Raw genomic sequence first — 16,434 nt, 5'->3', positions numbered from 1 at the left:
AGTGACAGTCTCTACATTATATTTGAAAAATACAGCAAACCTGTTAAGCCTATAAAACTACATTAACTTTCATTTGGATTGGCAGAGCCAAACAGATAGACACAAGAACTGGGCTCTGCATGAACCAAAAAATATCCCAAAGTCACAATGAGATCTAGGTTGAACTCTTGGCTTTCTCAGAGATTTTCTCTTGCAACGCTCAACAAACCACTTCATTTGCGTGGGCTGCCATGTCTTCTCTGTGCAGAAGAAAGGCTGTTACGCCATGCTCTTTGGAGCTTAGTATCATGAGGCTCGTACATGAGTTGTGGTCATTGGTGAAAATTTCAATATCGGAATACCAAGAGTTTTGCCAATACCGCAGTAATACAGATAGAAATCACATGTAAATTAGAATGCAAAAATGTACAGCGAGGATATATGATAAGAGCATGGAGACTTCCAAGTGAACTCTGATCAGAGGTGTTAGGTCTACACATCTCTACTGATATCAGACTCCAGCTGGCTCAGAAAATTATGCCAACTTTCTGCTGTTATTTGGTTAAACCAGAAGAAGAGTAAGTCTCTTAGGGGCAATTAATATTTTTATATAATAGTAACAGAATGTAACTTTTCCTGCTTTAGTTTGTAAGAGATTTTCCAGCATAATCTTCTACTAATAATAATGTCTTCTCATCCCTGGCAAAGCTTTTATGTAATGCTTTAGGAATGTGCACTAGTAGTTACCTCCAGGAAAACCTCCCTGCTAGTGGTGAGGAGCTGATCGCAAAATCCGATTGAAAGAGGTCAAATCTGGGGGAAAAAAAGAAAAAAGTGATACAGCATTAAACTGTTCACTGATGCTTTTATTGTCTCTGTGAGACACTGTGATGGGGAGATAAAATGGACAATATACGTTTCGGGGCAGCTGGAGTATATCAGGTCTGCCGCAGGTAAAGGATTTAGCCTGCTACTCCAAAAAATGGCATGACTGCTGCAGAAGATATAAGGGCAGTTGTAGCGTACTGAACTGATTTAAACTTATCTACTCATCCATGATCAATAGGAAGTTGTTAAGAGAAGAAAAGAGAGGGAGAAAGAGAGAGAAAGAAGAGCGAGAAAGAATAACAGATTAACACCATTATTATTCCAAGAAAAATCACATTATTAACATGAGAACCAGGCCAGTATTCTTTTGGAAGGCTTTCACAGGGATCTCTAAAGATTATACACAGGTTAATATAGATACATTGCCCTTAGAAATTTTACAGTTCCAACTAGACTTCTAATACTTAGCACGCAAAACAGAGTCACTTATTCCAGTATTGGTAACATGTTCCCATTTCCTCCAAAAATAGCCCTGCAACCTTCTTCCATCTAGGCAAAATGCTTGCACAGGGCTTGTGCCTATTAGAAAATACTAATATTGAGCAAATTATGTATAAAGCTGCTTAAGATTGTTTTCTATAAATAGAGCATAGCTTGTTAAGCACTATTTCAGCTTCAAATTGATGGTTTTGGAGCAGGCATTGCTAGGTGACATTCTGTGTAGGAGATCAGACTGAACAGCTGCAGCACAGTCCCTTTGGCATGAAGATCTGTGAGCTCCTAAATAAGCACAGTTAGTTTACCTGTCTTATGCTCCTGAAGCATGTGATTTCTTTGACTATTCATAAAATAACTGATTCGTCCCTGGAAAGGTTGATAGATACCAAATGTTTCATACTTTTTAGCACAAGTAATAATTTGTCTTGAAAATATTTTTCATAATTCCCATATTTAGAACTCATTGATCATCCCAGCCAAAGAGTAGAAATAACATAATGTAAATTAGATGACCAGTCTCACATCACTGAATAGTGAAAAAACAAATAACTGGACAACATTAAAATAATTCCTAGGCTGCAGTTCAGTGAACAGCTTTACTGAATGTACTCAGATGCTGAGCAGTTCAGAAATCGAGAAAGCAGAGAAGGTTGAACTTATTGGGTGCTATGCTTGTGGTGAACATTTCCACCAGCTGTACCTAGTATGTTTGTGTCATGAGGCTGATGCTGTCCCCTTTGCATTGTGCTCACCACCTTTCCTGAAGCCCAGGAGCCTCTCCTTAATTCCCCCTCTGTTGCTGGGGCTTCAGAAACTGCTTTATGTCTTTTATGCTGTCATATTTACTTGCACTAAAAGCTACTGCAAACCAATTTATGGTTATATAGAGCATCACTTTTTACATGTCATCGTATTAAACAGCCTTATACCATTTCCATTTTAAACCCTTATTTCAGGTTTTATAAATCCTGCCTGCTTCTAATTACATCAGGCTGAAGACAACAGTGTAAATGTTAACCCCACAGACTGATTTACAGGGAATGGTAGGCGTCTATGTATTTTAAAATATGAGGCATCAGAAAAGGAAGTGATTTTGCATAGTCTCTTTTTTTCAATACTAGGCTTTAATTCACAAGAGAACATAAAAGCTCTCATTATTTACCCTTAATGGGAGATAAGTTGAGCAGAATTAATGGAACCACGGTATTAAGAAATAGAAGGAACTGGCTAAAATTTGTCAAGGGTTGTCTTTTTTACTTTGTCCTTTACATAAGAACACAAGGGATTGCTTGAGAGATTCAGAGCTAATATATAAAAAGAAGAAAAATATTTTTTTCTTTAGAAAGTGTATGATCAGTGACTGCTCTGGGGGTTAATCAAAGCAAACCTTGTGGCTGAATTACAGATAGAAGCCATCCATCTCATAGTGTATTAGAAGCAGCTGTTGCTTTACAAAGTATGTGCCGTATAGTTGCCTAGTGAAAACTGATATCCTTGTATTTTGTGAATGAAATGCAGGAACTTCTGGTGCCTGGAATGGTGAAATACTGGTGGAAGCTACCTGGAGACTAGGAAATTGCTTTCATTTGTACTTTTGAATAGCAACCTAGACAGTGCCTTCTTCGCCTCAGTCTTCACTTATGAAGTCTCCCAGGCACATCCCAGAGTAAGGGTTGGGCCAGGGATTACCTGAGAGAGTGTGACCCCTACAAACCCATTGAACCTGATGGCTACCTCCAGCAGCGGCATTGAGAGAACTGGCCAGCTTGCTCACTGTTATCTTTGCAAGGTCAAGAAGATCAGGGAGTTAACATCCAAGTTAGGATATGATGGTCTAGGTGAGCAGAGAGCTACATAGGTGAAAAATTGGCTGAGTGGTGGAGGTAAGAGGTAATGGTTATTGGGTCATACCCTGTTTGAGTGACAGTGACAGTGGGGTACCACAGGAAACTGTCCTGGAACTCATCCTTATCAACGGTGAACATCTTTATCAATGGCCTGGAGGAGTCAACAGAAGGCACTTCTGTGGGGTTTGCAGATGACACCAAACTGAGGGGACCAGTCAATAGGTAGGAGGGCAGGCTGGAGGGAGAGGCCAGCATGGATGCTGTTGGTAATAAATGGAAAAAAAGCTATGCTGTCTTATGTAAGTAGAGAATGTGACACAAAATGTACAGATCTTTCTCAGCCTGCTCCAGTTCTCTTGTTTACAGTGCAGCCTTGCTTGTTAGTTGTATTCTGTTTAATCTCTCTTTGCAAGTGGACTACTGGGCATTGACCAGTGCCAAGGGCCAGGAAACATCACTTCACAGAACTATATTTCAGCTTTCAGTATGTTATTGTTCTCCTTCCTGTCCCTCAGGCCTTGGTAAATCTCATAAAATCCTTTTCAGATTGAAATCCTGCTCTTCCCAAGCTGTAACGTGTTTTACAGCATATATTTCTCTATAGTTGTCTTAGTCTCTTGTTGACAGTCTTTAGGTACCAGTTCCTTGGCTGGTAAATGTCTTCCTTATTCTTAAATTTATTGACTTTGTTTTGTTCAGAGCAATGTGTGGGGATAATAACTTGGCTCACAAGTACCTGACACTGCTTCTTAGTTCTTTCTACCATGCCAGTTTTTCATAATACTGAATCCTAGGGATGCCTGGAAGAAGCCAGCAGCATTTTTCCCGCTTACATTTCTCCCAGAAGAGCCGCAAGCTGCCTGAATTTCTCTAGTAAACTCACTCAATGGATGTGCTTCCACAAAAGGTGTTCCAATAGTTTAATAGATTTATTCCAGAATATGATGATAAACAGTTGTTTCAAATGTCAATTTTAAGGCTTGCAAAATGTAACTATGTACATGAATAAGATCAGAGCATAAATCAGCTCAGTAAAACAGCTTTGTAAATATTTATGAGCACAGGGCTCTTTGTTTCACACCGACTCCTTCTGTGTCTTCATCTTAAATTTTCGCTTGCTTTAGTTTATGGCTGGTAGTCTGGGCCAAGTACCTGACGTTGCTAAATTGACACCTGTTTTCTCCAGTATTGCATATGCCACAATCCTAAATCTCTGTTGACTACAGGTGAATGTATGATCTATAGAAAGAAACCTGTTTGAATGGAGGGGCAGATTCTGAATTCTGATGGACCCATGTGAAGTTTAGCAGGTGCCACGTTGCTGAGCTAAAGCATAGCTTGGGTTTGTCTACGTGAGTGTCATGGTTTGATGTGGGGGGGGAGGTCCAGGTGGCAGAAGCTGCCCATCAGAACCCGGCTCCCATCCCCCTCGGGGCTTGAGCCAATCGGCGCCTCTGCGAATTGTCCTATTTACGTCGGACAAAGGAACCAGAAAGGTGTGCCTTTTCCCAGGAGCGAGGAGAAGGGAGAGGGGCACAGCCCCTGCTCCCGGCACCCAGCTGGGCAGCGGCCCGGGCCGGACTGGTGCCACCCGCTGAGGATGGCGGCGGCAGAGCCGCTTGGGGAACTTGGGGAGAGCCCCGCTCCTGGGGCACCCACCGGGCCGAGTTCACCCAGAAAAGACTGAGATGAGACAAACGGCCATGCAGACACCAGGTCAGTGGAGATGGAATGGGACAACGTGTGCTGCAGTTGAGTCCCCTTGCAAGTGGCCTCTTTGCAACCAGTCCTCGGTGGAGCAAGCAGAGACCCACTCACAGCCCGTGGAGAATCCACGTTGAGGAGAGATGCCAGAGCCTGAGTACGGTACGCATCTAAAGTCTGTGGAACAACCCCCGCCGATGGGGAGGTGTTTTGTTAAAGGAGATGCCTGAGCCTGAGACTATTGTGAATAACGGGCACAGGTTGAGGCGCATTTACGCATTTACGCATTTTAAGTCTGTATGGAGACGCGTTTAAGGTCGATATGTCAACCCACGCCAGAGCGAGTGGCAACAACTCCCTAAGAATTCGAGACTGTGGTAAAGCCCGCACGGGAGCAATCCGATGGGGTAAGGATTGCATCCTGTGGGTAGGACTCACGCTTTCCCCCGTGAGTAGGGGATCCACTGGATCAAGGGACAATGGTGTAAGGACTCCTTCTCCTTTAAGAGAAGCAGCAGTAACAACATGGAATGAACTGACCTGCACTCCCCCATTCCCTGTCCCCCTGCGCCGCTGGGGGGAGGAGGTAGAGCCGGGAAGAAAAGGCAAAGAGCGGAGGAAATGTGTTGATTTTAAGTTCTGACCTTGTTTTCTTGTTATCCTCTCAAGTAACTGTTTTTGTTTTCTTTTCTCTTTGTAGGTAGCTGTTAATAAATAGTTTTGCTTTAAGAAAACAGCCTCTTTTGCCCAGGACCATGGTTGGTGGGTGCTCCTCTGTTCCTATCTCGACCCTCAGCTCTTTTATTACATTTTTCTCCTCTCCACTTTACTGGAGTGGGAGAGCTGTGTGGGTTTTAGTTGCCGGATCGGCCTAAACCCACGACAGTGAGCTGTCATCCCTGCAGTGGCTGCAGGCAAGGCAGGACCCAAGTTCCCTCTTTGTGTTGGTATTTTGGATGGGGCTGGTTATTCAGGAGGGAGAGGAGAAGGAGAGACATTAAAAAGATGGTTGAAAGGATGAAAGGTAAAGGTGTGGAACAAAGGAGATGTGAAGAGGCCATGAAGGAGCAGTGGGAAAAGAATCAGAGCTGTCAGGATACAGCAGAGACAGTCTAGTGGGGACTGTAAACATGAGTTATCGTCTCATGCAAAAGTCTTTGCCTCCCTGGCTCCGTCTCCTGTGACTGTGATCCTTGCCCCAGGCATCCTGGCATTTTGGTCGTCCAGAAGAGAGGGAATCGCCTTTTTATTCCTTCCTTTGCAACAGTTATAGGTGAGAGCAGAAGTATGCAATCATGTAGGCATAATTTTTTTGCAATTTTTACAAAGCCGTGGATGTGCTCACTTCTCCCATTTGTGCCATGTTAGTGCTGCAATTTGTATTACTCTTCACTAACTCACACCAAAATCTCTGACTTAGTTGCTTTTTCTCCCTATTTAACTAGTAACAGCACCATGTTAGTTGATATAATAACCAGAAACAAAATCTAAAAATAAACCTACTGTATAATTTCCAGTGTTTGTTTAGCTGGATCCTTGAAGTTCCTGAGTGATCAGTTTGGACTGAGATAAGTGTTAATTTTTCTTCTCTCATTTGCTGGCTCTCCAGCCTTTTTGGACTGCAGCTCACAAGGGATCTGAACAGGTGGTGCTTGTGGCAATTCAGGATGGATTATTCTCATTGAGGAGTTGGTTTCTGCTGCTTTGTGAGAGGCTTTGGCATATCGAGAGCTGTTGATCGTGAGATCCTGCCAGGCATGCTTCCCATGTGTTTCTGTATGTCTTCACTGAAACTGCGTGGGATCAACAGAAAAGGGGTTTTGGGGTGTGAAAACATTTTCCATGGTGTTTACACATCTTCATTTGAGATTTGTAAGGACATCCAGATACACTGCCATTTAAACAATTACTTGTATTTAATTGTGTTTGCATTTTCATTAGTGAAAATAAGGGAGAAAGATAATTCATTCATTTGCATGCAGACTTATATGAAGATTCCTATACATTGTACAAATTTACATTGTTTAGTGTCTTAGCATGTGCTTCCACAAAAGGTGTTCCAATAATCATACTCATGCAGATTTAAGTGTCTTTCTGACTGCAGTGGTATCACTCCTTAGCAATTCCCCTGAAGTCCAATGATCATAGGTTAGGCATAAACACACAAAAAATATTCTTCAAAGAGTAGATTTTGGGAAGCTTATCCACTCTTCTTCCTGCAGTTGTGACAAATTTTGTAGTTTTTTAGACGTTCCTCAAGCACACCACTAGTATACTTGAGGAAATAAAATGCTGTTTGATCAAATAGAACATTTGTCTTCAGTGAGTTGTGCCTAAGACTTTTATTCATTCATTTGTGTAGTTAGTCAAAAAGATCTAAGATCTTTTGCAGGTGACCTTAACTTCCAGGTGTGTCCCTTCACCTCGTGTTTGTTGCTGGCCAGTTCCAGGCAAGTCACATTCATGGCTTTCTGCAGCCCCCAGGTTGCTCTTCCGAGATGCTGTGCTCTCCACATCCAGGACACATGGCTGGGATGAGATCCGGGCGTTGTGAGCCAAGGGCCAGCGGGATTTGGAAACATGGAGTGGCCACCATGAAAGTGTGGAAATTTCAAGAATATCTTGAGAGGCATTAATTATGACATTGCTCTCCATCTACTTCCTAGAAACAAAGAGAGCATAGTTCTGTTTTTATTAACTCCAGTAAGGTTTATGGAAAACCTCTGCTCCTGTGAAATTAATTAAGAACGGGAGTGTATCCTCACACTAGCAGATAACTTGTCAAGATGCACAAGTCAAGTCTGAGGTGTTTCCTTGAACACCACTTCTTTCTGCAACAGGGAGCAACAAGCAAACCCTCAGAAATGGTGGCCTCGATGTTACATACCTGCTTTCTCTACAGTCCCTCTCCTTCATCTTGGAGGATCCAGGACTGGGTTCCCTCCTGAAGCTTCCTCTTAAAATTATACCTCTCCAGAGACCTGAGATTGTGAATGACCTCTGTTTGCAACACTAAGTACAGTAAATGCTATTGTATTATCCAACAGTAACAAATTAAATAATCCCACTCCCGTCACTTTCTAACAGGATAATGTTAAAGGCATTCCTCTGAGATGGAGAGTAATAATTTGCTAATTCCCCTCAGTATTTCATGCTTCTCAGTAGTGCAGCTAATTTTCTCTGAGTACCTTATTAACATTCACAATGACTTTGCAGTCCCGCCCTAATAGCTCTCCGCAAAGGCAGTGACTGTGAAGGTGAGAGCTGACAGTGACACATTTTCCTCCTATTTCTCTGCAGACTGTATTACCCTGGTTTCCATCCGCTGAGGGCTGTGCAACTGATGCGAGTGGGCAAACTGCAGTACAGTCAAGACATGTTTCCTCAAGCGCTGGAGACCTTGAAACAGGTCAGTGTTGTGAACCATTTCTTCTCTGTACCTCTCCCTCGCTTTCCCTAAATCTGCTGTGGGTCCCCTCCCTTCTGCTCTCACTGTAGCTCATGCCTTTCGATCCTTTGGATACTCCTCACTGCTTTTTCCATCAGTGGTGTTTCCCCAGGCTGCAGCTGAGTGTGGTGATGGGTCACTGTTGCTCAGCGTCACTGACTTCCTCCAGTATCAGTCACTGCTAATTACAGTTCAATAGCTCAGAGGTGCCTGGATGAAAAATTACTATTAGATCCAAAGAGATAAATATATCTCAGTGCCTTATACGCTCCGTCTTACCTTAGCAAAGTGAATCTGGGAGCAATGAAAGTGCAAGAACAGGAGCAGAGCTGCAGTTTCTACCCTCCTTATTCCCTATGAGGAATCTGTGATTTCAGATTGGAGAACTTTGCCTTTAATGCTTGTATTTTATGGTGAGCCACACTCAAATCAAAAGGCATGCTTCTTGATCCCCCCTATTTCTATATCATCTGTCATCATTCTCTTCTTTGACCTGATTTTGCATCTAGTGCTTTGCTAGTTACATTTCGGCTTTAAGCCATCCCTGTTGTACCTGAGCTGACTGTTATATTAATTTCCTCCTACCCCAGTCTCTTCTTTGTCCTGCCATTATATTGCTGCTAATATCATATTAAATACACTGAAGAATCCCCTTCCATGTGCAGCATGTCCTCAGGACATAGGCTCTCACTCGCTTCCCATCTCAAGCCCTCAGCCACTGCTAGGGTGTTTTTCTCCCCCTGGAAGACGTGCTGCCTCCAGTTCCCCTCAAAGAGGTCTGATGCTGATTCTCTTGTATTATTGGTTGTCCTATGGTCAGCTTGGGCTGAAGACAGTATGTGAGGGGTTTCCCCCTCTCGTCTCACAGCCCACCTCCAATGCCTGACACAGCCTCCTCATTGCCTTTGCTGGGTGCTGCAGAAAGCCACCTGGCCCAGCTACTTTCTTGTTGCTGCTGGGCAGGAGTGGGGCCCAATGTTGTAAAGAAGTGCAGGAGTTGGCTGTGTATCCCCTTTGTTTAACATCCATACTATGTGAAGAGCTAGTCTTGTAGCAAAAAGTTAGGGCAGCTGCATAGGACAGAAGGGGATGGGTGTCTGCACTGGGAATGGGGGGAGAAGTGGTTTTTACTCCTGCCCGGACCCCCTATAAAGTTAGTATCAGTCACGACACTCTAGATAACTTAGTATTTTGTGCTTACTTTTTTCAACCCTCGTTTCTATTTGGATTTAACATCTGATTAATTATGCAAGCTGAATAACTGATAATTTCCACATGTTCCAATAATAAATCAGTATTTAATATGATGCCAGTCTTACTAAGTCTTGGTAACTTAAATTTTCATTTGATGTATTTAACTAAAATTATGTCCAATTCTGATTGTTAAAAAAGCAGATGAAAGAGTTACCATTTCTATTTTCCATGCATTATTCAGAAGTAAGTCATATATCTGTCATGTGTCAGGTAATCTGCTCTGCTATTTCTCCCATAATATTTATAATTTTCAAACATTCAGACTTTCCTTTTTAGCAAGTGGAATGAGACCTCAGTCAGAAGAGCTTCTATTTTCATTGATACTGCCGCAATATATCAACAAGCATTCTTCTAATTGTATTTCTTATATGATACTGCATTAAATGAAACTGGAGTGAACTCCCCTAGAGACATCCGAGTGCTGCTTATCAGTGAAGATGGAAGTCGTGATGGGATTTTGTATGTTTTTAGTGAAGAAGTTGCTCATTGCAAGCCAGATTGCTACCATGTTATTCTTTGGATACTGAGTGATGACTAACGCAGAGACCTTTTTTCAAGCTGTAATCTCTTCTTTCCCCGAAAAGAGACAATAAGGTGCTGCTTACCATTCTGTGCCATAGCTCGATGCATCTCTAACTTTGGTCTCCAAGCCATTAGTGGTTCACAAGGACACAGTAAGTGCTTTACAGCTGAGATGCTGAACCATTTACAAACCAATCCTGTTCTGGTTTTGCCTGTTCCCTGTTCAGCCACCTCCTTTTCACCCACGTGTGTGATACAGGGATAGACTGAACTCCCACTCTCTGAGAGCACAGCTGAGAAGAGGAAAAGCTTCTCGTCATCCTGTTTTTCCATGCAACTTGTAAGCATAGGACACAATGCATCTTCAGATGAGATCTGAAACTGATTCCCTCCATTGCTGTCTACAGTGGAAGAAATTAGAACAAGATATAATTCCCAGTTTGTTGTGAGTAAAGGATGCGATTCCTAATATAACTCAGATAATGTCCTAGAGTTATATGAGAACACAGTTTGGCCCTTTGTGGTTAGATGTGTCAACTGAGCACGCCACATGCTCAGAGCAGACACTCGATTACCTTCTCTGCTTCATTACTCTTCTTAATACACTCTGACACTGAATAGCACCCTGTTGGAGCCCTCGTCAGACTAATTTCAGTGTGGCATTAAAGAGAAGGATGTAGAAGGTGCAGGGGAATTGAGATCTGAGTGAAATTCGCCTCACTTATATAAATCCTGTTTAATCAGGCACAGCCTTAGAGCTGCTGGGGATTGACAGCCTCTCTGCATCAGATGCACAGTCTGTTAGGACCAGTAGATCTTCATTCCCAGGTCTGCAGCCCAGCCCTTACTGCTGCTCTCTGTGCCACTCGAAAATGAGTCACTATCATAGCCACCTTACTCTTAGTGCCCTCTGGGTTTAGTTCTCTGCCCTGCACCCCCAAAGAAGGCTTAAATAATTTGTAGGTAGGGCTTTATGTTACCCATTAAATGAAATCACCCCTGAAAGAGTATTAGACCCTGCAGAATCTAATTTGCCAGGTTTGAGAAATAAAAGTGTTACAGAGAGGCAATATTCCACTTCTGGAATAAAACCTGAAGGCAACCCTTAGTTTATTGTAAAACAACATATTATTTTTAGATTTATATACATATATATATGAAAAATGTAATGTTGGGAGGACGAATGGAATTATAGATCAGGAAAACCTTTGTCAGCAAAAGACTGGAGCTGGAGCCCAGTCTGACAAACCTAATTTAAAGAGCCTGGAATGACAATAACAAAAAAAAGTGACAATAACAAAAGTTGCCACAAGCTGTCTTGTGAAGAGTAAAGCTTCTCAACTGGGAAGCAGAACTCCTGCAGAAGCCCAGGACAGATCTGCATCTCTGGAGCTTACAGGAGCCCCTAGCAACTGTATAGATTTGTCCTGAGGTGCACTGTCAGCACAAATATTTGTTAGGTGTCATTTGTTACCTTCGCAGCACTGTAAACTCACCTCTTTGGTTGCCCAGAACCTGAGTGGAGCTGGACCCAGTTTGGGACGACAGGCAGCGTGCAGAGGAGAAGGCTTGGATTCAGGGAGATGACTTCATCTCTGAGTGTTGTCTCCTCAAAGTGAGTTGATGGGTGCTGCAGCATGTTGTCTCGGCTGCTGCTCCATCCTCTGGGATGGTGGTGGTGGCTGCCTGTACTCGTGCACTTTCCTGAGCAGGGCAGCAGTGCCCAGCCGCAGAGTGATGACCAGTGGGAGCAGGGGCAGGCAGGCAGGAGAATACACACATGTATGACACGACTGGCCAGTTTCTCCTGCAGACCCTGCACTTGGGTCGCAGGAGCACCGTTATCTTCCCGTGAGCTGATGAGCATGGCTGCCTCATCTCATGAAGGCCTGCAATAGCTACAGTATCGTTTCCCTTCTTGCTATAATCCCTGATGCGGAGGCAAAAAGCACAGGAATTGGGGTAAAATCCCTCCCAGGTTTCACGGTAACACTGAAGAAATCCCCTTTCTCTAGGTGGTTGCTTCAAACACTGACTTGTTCTCCAGCTGTGGTCGATAGTAGCTGTGACAGTTTTTGGGTTTCCTATGCCTGCTTTAACAAGTGTCTCCTTCAATCAAGAGAGATGGAAAACCGCAGATACCCTCTCTGAAATGCTAGCCTTCACTTCATGCCGTTTTGGTGTGTGGCATTTGCTTTCTGCTTTCCCTGTGACAGGGCGGTGTCGTCCTGCATCTGCTCACTGTTCCCCGCAGCGCTGGTGATGGGTATCCCATCCCATCCCCATGCAAATCAGGTACAAACGACTGTGCTGCGTTTCATTGGCATTCATGGAGCAACAGCCATGCCACTAACCTAATGGATTTTATTTTCTTCAGGGAGACAGAGTGTGGTTGATGACACTGTGACCTGTGTTGGTGTCTTGCAATTACTATAGTTTTTCATAATTAGATTTGTTCTTTTAGCTGAGAGGAAGACCACACAGACCACAAGAGTGCTCAGCCTCTGCTCTGCTGGTTAGCTGTGCGATTTAGGGGAGCAGGGAGTGTTCAGAGAGCCTGCATATTCCTGCTTCTGCCCAGTAAAACAATTCCTTGCTTTGGAGATGAAATTATCCCCAGTTTTGCACTGACCTTTGCAAAAACAGTTACATAGCGTAATGCCAGTTTAATTTGGGGATTACAGAAGTCATTGCTATTCTAACTTCAGTACAGCGGGCTCTGACTCGTACTGCAGCACATGAGACGGTGCATTGCATGAGAATGATTTTCTCCCTGAAGGAGACAAAAGGGTAAAGACTGAATGTGTTTATCTGCCATACTGAGGAAAGAAGGAAAATGGAAAGAAAATGTGGGAGGTGAAGAGAATTCAGCAATAGTAGCATTATTTCCAGATTAATTTTGATAGTAAGGATTTTTGCCTTTTAACAGAGGCATATTCATATGGACATCTCTGGCTGTGCATCAGGGTGTCCAGGTCCGTCACTAGCAGCCTGACCTCTGTCCTGTAGGTAGGCTGAAGATCAAGGTCAGCTGCCCTGGGACTGAGACTCAGATGTACCATATCCAAATGCACAGCTCTTAGCACAGGTCATTCACAATAAATCCAACAGCTTTCTTGGCCAGGGCATGCAAACACTGGGCACCAAGTATGTCTGGATCCATGGCCAAATCACCTTGCTGCTTCACTCTAGGGTGATTCTGTCTCTTCCTAGTTAGCCTGGGTGCAGCTATGTCTTGCTGCATTGCAACACGCATGGGATCCCACCTGCGGCTATCCTGCTCTGCACCATCCAGGGATTCCTATACTATGCAAGTGTTCACATCTTTCTCCATTCCACTGTCTCTGCCAGGGAAGGGCTGGCTCTTATTCTTGCTTTTTACACTAGTTTTTTCAATTATTAATTTTTTTAAAAAGTGCTCTTGTACAGCTTAATACCTCACACTCCATTATGTTGAAAGATTTTTATGATCTATTCTTTATAACATTTCCCCAATATGTTAAATTAGGAAAAATAGACCACTAAGAACAACTGAGGTACTTTTTTCAGAGAGTATAATTGACTTACTCGCAATGTTTGCATTTTACAAAAACATGACCAGCTTTGTATTTCTGCTAAAATAGAAATATGCGAAACCTGATTATTTCTGATTTTATTTCACATTTCTTAGGCATTTGTGATGAAAGCATTTCCATTGTTCTGTTTAACTGAGTATTTTATCATTTAGTAGTAGGTCATTGTGGTAGCTCAGAACATATTTGACTTTTTTTAGAGCTCCTTGCACTCTTTGATTTGTTTTGACTGCTGTTTCAACTTGTTCTTTCAAACTTTTGCTGCCTCCCTCTTCTAAGAATTAGCTAATTTGAAGCAAAAATAAACTGTGCTAGAATTTCCATATTCTTGCCAGTCTCTAGAATTCGGAAGTAGACTTTCATTCATTCCACCAAATCATATTTTTATTTTTATTTTTGTTTTTATTTTTATTTTTATCTTTCCAGTTTAAATGAGGCCCCTTCCTCAACATTTGCTTCCAAAAGATTCTTTCTCTGCAAACCAAGGCTGATACAGCTGAATTTTGTCAGCTGACTGGACCAGGAACCTGTTGAAACACAGGTTGCACTTAGTTTTTGATAATTCCTCAGTTTGGGATGAGGAAACATCTCTGATGTCTTTTCTCCTACCAGTACACTTCTAGTTCCCTTGTTCTTTCTTCAGAAGTGCTGAATCCATTTCCATCTGGTACTTCTCTCCTTGCAGGAGGAATTTAATAGAAGGAAGAAGCAGAAAAGTGATGATCTAAACATGAGCTGGGCAAAGAGCATTTCAGACATATCTGTGGTAGGGAACTGGCAACGCTACGGGCAATATCAGCAAGTGTAAATTGGCCCAGCAAGAAAGGATGACCAACACACAGAGAAAATAACCCCTGGGAAAAGTAGCGAAGACCCGTTCCCCTGCATGCCTTTTTTAAAGTGAAGCTATTAATGTACAGTTAAGGCACTTTATTCCATTGGTTAAGCATTAATCCATTTCTATGTAGAGGACTTTGAGGCTACTAACATCGTGAACATCACAGTTGTCTTTTAAATAATGTATCAAAACCTCGAGTGCTGTAGTTGACCAATCTTAAAATGGCCTTCATGCCTCAGTGCAAAAGTATCTTCCTCTGCTATTCCAAACATCCATCTGTGCAACATATTCATGGCCTTTAACATCTAAGAATAATGTGTCAGTGCCTGCTCCTGTGTCAGGGACAAATCGTTATACGCTTTGGGATGCTTCACTCCTATTTCTACTGTACCACGCATTCAAGCCCCCAGCTGCCAATCGTTTGAAGACCAGTACTTATATCCCTCCTCCACTGCAGTGACCAGCCCCTTCATACGGTCTGCACAATGACTAACGTGTGTGTCTCTGTTCTCTCCTCAAGGCGTATAATATTATGAAGGTGACCCATGGGACAGATCACAGCCTGATGCAAGCCTTGATGGAGATAAAGGAAGAGTGTGAGGCCATCATAAGAACACAGTGAAAAAAAAATCTCCAGTCTGGAAAACAAAATATTCAAAGAGAAAGGAAATCAAATGCTTTTTATTGCGTTGGGAAGCTTCTCAGAGATTTTAGTCTTTTCATTAGGTCCTACTTGCTGTACAAAATTGTCTAGTATTTGTTAGTTTTTCTATATGATCTGAATTGTGTTAATTTTTGGAGGAATATTTGCAATTTTCAGAAGGATTCGTTTCTTTCTACCGAGCAATCTAATTGACCATACTTAATTATCAATTTACAACACTTAATTTAATTGATAATAAGTATTCGGAAATGCATACAGAGTCTTCCCCTGTTACAAAGTGATAAAATTCCATTCATATCAGCAGCCAAATTTTTTATACCAGTTTAAGGAGCAATTGAGGATCTAGCGTCAGACACATTATGATGTACTTTTCCCTTTGCCTTGCCCTTAGGTGTGGTTTCCAAAGGCCTGATCCAGTACTCTTTGACATCAAATAGAAGTTTCCCAATGTTCTAAATGAGATTCTCCTCCCTCCCAATATATCTGCAGGGCTCTTCTTCTTGCATTTTACATGTTATAATATTGAATATTAAAACAGATTGAACAAAAAATTTAATCAAAAGTGTATCATCTGTGGAAACTGCTTACTCTGTTTTATTCCCATTTTGATTGCTTCAAGAATTTCTTACTTCATATCAGTTTTAAAAAGAGATTTGGACTTATGAGCTCTGCGGTGTGGTTTCTAGACCTTTCTAAGCCTGTGGGGTTTGAATTTTGCTTCCCAAAATAGTACTTTATGCTCCAGAGTATGGAGCAGCAGGAGATGGCACAGTGGCTTCATCCTGTAGCTAAGCACCACCTAGGAGTTTCTTCCCAACCACGGAAATGCTGATCCTGGTCACTGCAGCCAGGTGTGGTCAGCTCTTCCCAGTCAGGGCAGGCAATGGGGTGGAGAGTGGGGCTCGTGCGTCTGAGCCATCCAATGCACCAGTTAGTGGTATTTCTAAGCAAATTCATGTTTCTGTCAGGCCAGCTATATCCCTTTCCCTCTTTCCACATCGCTCTCCCACCAAGCACACAGGTGTGCTAGGACACAACTGTGTGGTGAAGCTCTGAGACCTAGAGATGACCGCTGAACTAAGAGGTCGTCCCTAGGGGAGAGAAGGATGTCTTGGACCCTGCTTCCCCATGCATGTGCACCCCATTTCCCATGCTCATCAGTGTGGGAGTTCTTGCCAGAGCTGCTGACTTCTGTTTTTAACACAGAAACAAATGTTAACAAAAGCCAAATATTTACGAGGAACATTGAAACCTAAATAATTTAAGGCCTTTGAAAGCAT

The 16,434-nt window shown here is 42.7% G+C and overlaps 1 protein-coding gene across 1 annotated transcript in view; it reads left to right on the top strand.

The window, feature by feature from the left end:
- The window catches only part of SMYD3 (SET and MYND domain containing 3), a 439,291-nt gene extending 424,170 nt beyond the window's left edge, over positions 1-15,121 (top strand). The window contains exons 11-12 of the mRNA XM_086627978.1: positions 8,157-8,265; positions 15,011-15,121. Of these exons, the coding sequence (XP_086484104.1) occupies positions 8,157-8,265; positions 15,011-15,112 (211 nt within the window). The 3' untranslated portion in view covers positions 15,113-15,121. The remainder of the gene's footprint in view (positions 1-8,156; positions 8,266-15,010) is intronic.
- The last annotated feature ends 1,313 nt before the right edge of the window (positions 15,122-16,434 follow it).

The sequence above is a fragment of the Tauraco erythrolophus genome, chromosome 2, assembly GCF_009769465.1.
Source record: "Tauraco erythrolophus isolate bTauEry1 chromosome 2, bTauEry1.pri, whole genome shotgun sequence".
NCBI lineage: Eukaryota > Metazoa > Chordata > Aves > Musophagiformes > Musophagidae > Tauraco > Tauraco erythrolophus.
The sequence above is the reverse complement of the archived record's forward strand: the minus strand, read 5'-3'. Positions and strand labels throughout refer to the sequence as shown.